The following is a 5,873-nucleotide window of genomic DNA, read 5'->3' on the forward strand; positions in this document are numbered from 1 at the left end:
CCCCGTTTCCCACCCCCCGCGTGGGCCAGGCGTGGCGGCCGTCCCGGAAGAGGCAGCTGAAAGACAGTTGAACCAGAGTCCCGAGAGGGCAGCGGGTCTCGAAGAGTTGGTAGGCGTGAGGCAGATACCCAGGCACGGAGGAACCCGTCGCTGTTGTCCCCAGTACCGGTCCCAGCGATGGGGGAGCAGCGGGGGCCGAGGAAACTTTGAAGGCAGCGAGTTCCTGGGTTTGAGGGCTGCAAGCTCCTGGGGACTTGGGAGTCTCGGCCTCAACGTCCGTGGCGGAAGCGCCGCCGAACCCGCTTGGCCCCCTGTGTGGCCAGAGAGGAAGTTCTTTGCAACTTCGTACGAGACGTCGAGAGCCAGTTGGAGAGAGGCTGAGAGGCCAAGTCTGAGCCCCTCTGACCCAGAGAAGCTGAGTAAGAAAGGATCTAGAGGAGACCGAGGGGTCGAGGTGGGACCCTAGAGGCAGCGAGGCCGTGGAACCAGCCTGGCAGCTCCCAGGCCTCGCTGCCCTCTGAGTGAAGCCAAGGGCCGTGTGTTCCCGCGGCCTCCTCAAAACCGCTCCTGCTGGGGGTCGGGGGCTCCTAGCGGTCCTGGAGGCGGGCCCCTGCGCTATGCCGCCGAAGCCGCAGGCACTTTGGCCGCAGCTACCCCAAGCTGGGCCGGGAGCCGCCGCTTGAGCCAGCTGGGAGGGAAGCCAGCCAGAGTTGGGCGCCCGCTTCCAGCCGACTGCGCTAGCGCGGTTTCCCGCCTCTCCGCTCAGCTCTCGGCGATCTCCGGCAGCAAGGCTCTGAGACACTCGAGACCCTGAAGCTCCGGCAGTATTTTCTGAGCCCAGTTCGCACGGTACCCGGCCTGGAGGCGCGGCTCCCTAGCCGCCCTGGGCAGCCCCTTGGCGCCGGGAGGCAGCGGCGTGGGCCGGCCTGCAGTCTGGAGCGCCCCGATGGAAATACACTGTAAGCACGACCCGTTTGCATCCATGCATAGTAAGTAGGCGGCGAGCTCGCTTCTCTCACTCTCCGGCCGGGACCGGGTTGGGGGTGCCGGACCGCGGGGCAGGTACTAAGTCCGCGAGGACCCCAGACCTCTGTAGCCACGCAGCCAACTTTGCAAAGTGTAGGGTTCCCAGGACGTGAAGCAATATTCTTGGCTGCCCGGGCCGAGCACCTTGTCCGAGAATCCCGCCTCCAGTAACGCATAGTGCAGGCAACGAACTGCAGCCTTTGGGGGGCTCCGCAGCTGCAGCTCAGCTCAACCGAAGCACCCTAGCTCGGATCCGTATAAGGCTTCCGGCCGGGCCAGTTGGAGGGTACGAAGTTGTAGGGAGAGGTCAGTTTGAGTCTCAGACAGCGCCCTGCACCCCAACCTCGATGGCGCCTTTTTCAGTCATGGAGCTGGCCAAGTCTGGCGCTTGGAGGGAAAGTGGGACCTTGACCAGTGCCTGTGTACATGGAGGAGATGGCGACAGCTAAGAGAGGACACAGGGTCCAGGAATCCAAAGGCGTCCTGGAGTTGAAGAGGGGCATTTGAAAAATTAACGAAGTAGTAGTCCCTGAGCTAAGATTCTGCTTAGGAGCCTGCCAGTTCACAGAGAGACTCTGAAAGACTCCATAGGGGCTTTCTCTGCAGGACGCCTGTCTCATCAAAGCTTCTCCCCTAAGAAAGAAAGAAAAAAAAAATGAAAAAGAAAGGGAGAGGAAAAAAAGGAAAGAAAAAGGAAAGGAAAGAAGAAAGAAGCCAATTAGTCACCACACAGGCGCCTTCTGAAAGACTGGGCGAGTGTAGGAGACGGGAAGGGTGGTTTCAGTTGCTGGCCAGGCTCTCCGGGCGCCTGACCCACTGGGATCCTGCCAGTACACCCTGTAGCACAGCCTCTTGTGAGATGAGGACTCTTCTCACGGTGAGTTAACGCTCAATTAGATTCGGAGATTTCAAGGAAATTCCAAGTGTAACGAATCCCGTTTCCCTTCAGCTCTCTACCGATCGGGGCCAGAGGAAGGCGCCAGCCAGGCTTCGGCAGCCTCTAGTTGGGTGCCCGGCTCTGGTCTCTGTGGGCTGCAAGTAAGGGAGTTGCTCTGGCCCTGGGTATCTTCCCCAAGCCAGGTTCTCCTTAGATAGCTCAGGACCCTGCTTCCCTGGCCGTGGGTCTGCTATTTAACAAAGGCTGCAGAGACCCGGCTGGAGAGAAGGCGAGCTTCCCTGGGCCAGTCTGTCGGTGTCTGCCACGGAGGGCCCAGTGGCCTAGCAAGCAGAGAAGACTCATCTGGGCCGCTGGGGCTGGCTGCAGGCAGGTCAGTTTCTCTTTGTGTTAATTTCCAGAGTCCGAGGTAATCCACCAAAGCGGTGGGGGAGATTCGCACAGAGAAGCTGTTGTTTTGGTCCCAGCCTAAACGATTCCTCACCATTTGGGGCCTGTGCCCTAACCGCTTCCAGCCGGTGGTGACCCCAGCGCCCTCAGCAGTCTTTTTCTGGCGGACCTAAACCTGGCTCTGGGGAGGCGCTGATTTCGCAGAGTGAACCCAAAACAAAACAAAACGAAACGAATTAGGGGCAGTACTCTTAAGAGGTGGGCAAGCTCTTGGTTCAGTCAAGGAGTGACTGGAGAACAAAATAGGGAGGATGGTCCCTGTGCTTCTCTTCTCCCGGGTAGGAATCCACAGGCCCTCGCTGCCTCTTTCTGTCCAGAGCTTGGCGGCCCAGAGGTGGAGACCTGGCCCTTGGAGAGACTGCATCAGACCTGGTGGTCTCCAGGCTGTGCATCAGCGTAGAGAAGGCAGCTCTTTCCAGGTGCGGGTTAGCCAACCGCTAATGTCTGTGCCTCCTTGTCCGGGCCTTCAATCTACCCTCTACCCCCTCCTAGGGAAGTACTCCCTCCTCCCATTTCAATCTCCCCGGCAGCACAGTGGGGGCTGGGCCCCAGCCAGCTTAGCTTCCAGAGCTGATGCAAGCCCTTGGCTTCTCTGGAAGTACCGTTGGTTCTAGTACCCAAAGCTGTCTGCTTGGAAAATGTAGGCTGGGTTTGGGCCCTCAATCTGCTGGCTGTGGGGATGGGGTGGGAGCACAGTTGATTCTGGGAGGTGGTCAGTGTGGTAAATGTTCAGACCAAGTCCTACCTTCTCATTTTCCTTCTTGGCCCTGTTCAGTTTCCTTCCTTTACCTCCCCCCACCCCCCATATACTCCTCACCACTTCAGAGCAGGATACCTTCTGTGGGGAGGAGCAGACACTGCCAGGAAATAGGTTTCTGAGACAGTTCCAACGTACCTCTACCCCTACTCTGGGCTCATCATTCTCATCGGCACAATTGCCTCCTGCCCTGTTCCGGAGATGTTTCTCTCCCCCAGGTATCCTTACCAGTTATAAAGCACTTTTGTAGCCAGTGTTCTGCTAAGTGTCCCCAAAATCTTCTAACACCTATTTTACAGAATAAGATACAGAGAGACAAAAAGGTTGGCAAAAAGTTCACACGGACAAAGCGGGAGCTGGTTCTTGGGTCTGTTTGACTGTCTGACAGAGGCATAAAATGAGGCTTCAGATGATTCCTGTAAGGGGGGCAGGAGGGACTGAGATTCCAGAGAGAGGGCAGTGGACTGTGTGGGTGAGTACACACATGTGCGAAGCTCTCTCTCTGTCTGATCTAACCATATCTGTGTCCACGGCCCTACCGTCCACGTGTGCCAGCACCTGTCTATCCGTTGTCGAGTCCGTTAGGGAGATCTCACCCCTGCCCGTTCCCTGTGCTCCAGCTGGCCTTCTGTGTGCCCCTTCAGTCTTCCTCTCTGGGGTGTCTAGGAGGAATTTCAAAGACCCTGTGAGGTCTTCATCTGTGACTGAGTCAGCAGAGACTCTTCTGCTCAAGACACAATGACCAGCCATGGTCTTCAAGTGTGGGCAAAGTCTAAGGGGCGCCTATAGAGGCTAGCCTCTTCCAGATTCGAGCTAAGAAGGTCCCAGGGGCATCTAGAATTGAACTCTTCTCCCTGTAAACCCTTCCAAACTTCAGTCTGTCTGGTGAGGCTGGCATCTGTTTCCCTTGTATCTAGGTGTGTGTTTCCTGCTCTTCACCTGATTTGTTTGCATCTGTTTCCATGTCAGTCTCTGTAAGTTCTGTTTTCCCTGAAAAGTGTTGCTGGGTCTGTGACTTTCTCCAGCACCCTTCCATGGGATGAGCCCTCACCAACCTAGAGTTCATAGAAGTAGGGACTGGGGGTTGAGTGCTCCTAGGAGATGCAGGGTTGGAGCTGGGGCCCCAGAAAACAAAAGTCCCCTTCCACAGAGGCTTGTCCTTCATATGCCCCCTTCCTCTGTTTTCTCTTCTCACTGTCTCCCTCTGGATACCACACTCAGCTTCCTTAGCCTATTCTAGCTTCTCCATCCCCCCTCCACCTGCCTAACCTGCTGCTTCCTTTGCAAGCTCTCTCTCCTTGCCGTCTGTCTCATTCAGTTCCCACTCTTTGTACCCTTTTCCTACACCTCAGTTTCTTCCTTTCCCCATACTTCCTTCCTTCTCTTAGACTTCAGGTTTCACTTCTTTCCAATCCCAGGTAAGTGGCCTTGCTTAGATCACACGCCTAAATACTCTCACCACCATTGTCGATGAACTGTACTGAATAGGACTGGTACTGAGGCAGAGGGCCAAGTAGGTTTGGGGTCTTCCCAGGAAGTTGAGGGAGGTAGGTGGCTCCCAGATCATCCTGGGTTTGGTATCAGCTGTGGACATATGCATTAAAGTCTGAAAGAGTGCTAGTGGCTCAATCTTTTTTTGTCAAGGGCAGAGTGTTTAGGGACCTACTGTCATCTAGACCAGTCTCTAGGAGACCCCTGAGGTTTTTTCATGATACAAAATGACCCCCAAGGCTCACAAATGTCTCCTAGAACTGCTCTTGGAATTAAAGTCCTCCCTAGGTTGCCACTGTGTTTTGGGAAGAAAGTCTCAATTGCCAGAGGTATGAGAACAGGTTATGGCAGATGGGTCACGGTGCCCGGGCTTCAGATCACATCAAATGTGTGCTGGGTATGTTAGCTTCCTCCACTCACCCTTTGTCTTCCCAAATGAGTTCACTCCAATTTTGGATTTACTTTCTTTTCTTCAAATCCAGCTTGCTTTTGAAAGATCTGTATGACCTTTTTTATTAGATGCTGCCAGCCCCAGAACAATGCCTCTAGAAGGCTTTGGCCCGGGTGGCTGCTGTCTTTCCATTTTAGGTAAACTACACGAACGTGTTCCTAACTGCAACACCTTAGTGGAAATGTCTTTCCCTCTTCTTATATCTGAAGTGTTTTAGAACAATCCAAACGAATTAAAACTCATTTCAAAAATAAAAAATCCAGGTTAGAAATGGAACTCCAAACTGTGGTTACCGTTAAAATTATGTTTCGTCCTTGAAATAAGCCTGAGTTTGGACATTTCAGAAAACGTTTATGAGGAACATCAGTGGATTGCTTGGACAGGTTTTAGGAAATGGGTTGTGTTATGAGCATGACCCCCCCTCCATTTCAGATGTTGTTCATGAGCCTAGGTCATAGTTGGGGTAGAAAGCTGAGATGAAGTGTCTATTTCATATTTTAGAGTTTGAGTGTGTGTGTGTGTGTGTGTGTGTGTGTGTGTGTGCTAGAGAGAGGGAGAGAGAGAGAGAGAGATATCTCCGTGCCTTGGCTTCCCTTGTACAGTCCAGTCATAATCCAGTCCCAGTTTAGGAGGTTTCCCCTTCCTTGGCCTCTGAGTGCCAGCAGCTTCAATAAATGTCTGGACTTGACTTTTGGCTCTGATCTCCAGAAATGTCAGTTAGTGGCTGATTAACAGCGACAAGGTCGATGATGTTTCTTCATCGTGTTTACTGGTTTGGTTCTTCCTTTGCTTGCGACCCTCTT

At 53.9% G+C, this 5,873-nt stretch overlaps 1 protein-coding gene across 5 annotated transcripts in view; it reads left to right on the forward strand.

The window, feature by feature from the left end:
• Positions 1-5,873, forward strand: part of PAX5 (paired box 5) — a 212,093-nt gene that overhangs the window by 6,461 nt on the left and 199,759 nt on the right. The window contains exon 1 of one of the 5 annotated variants that reach the window (XM_027770033.1): positions 9-989. The exons of 2 other annotated variants lie outside the window; for them this stretch is intronic. In XM_027770033.1, the coding sequence (XP_027625834.1) occupies positions 947-989 (43 nt within the window). In that variant the 5' untranslated portion in view covers positions 9-946. Of the gene's footprint in view, positions 1-8; positions 990-1,018; positions 1,904-5,873 lie in introns of those variants that run through there. 2 more of the 5 variants (XM_027770034.1, XM_027770035.1) reach the window with 2 other exon arrangements.

This window comes from Tupaia chinensis, unplaced genomic scaffold (assembly GCF_000334495.1).
Source record: "Tupaia chinensis unplaced genomic scaffold, TupChi_1.0 Scaffold000104_1, whole genome shotgun sequence".
Classification (NCBI taxonomy): Eukaryota; Metazoa; Chordata; class Mammalia; order Scandentia; family Tupaiidae; genus Tupaia; species Tupaia belangeri.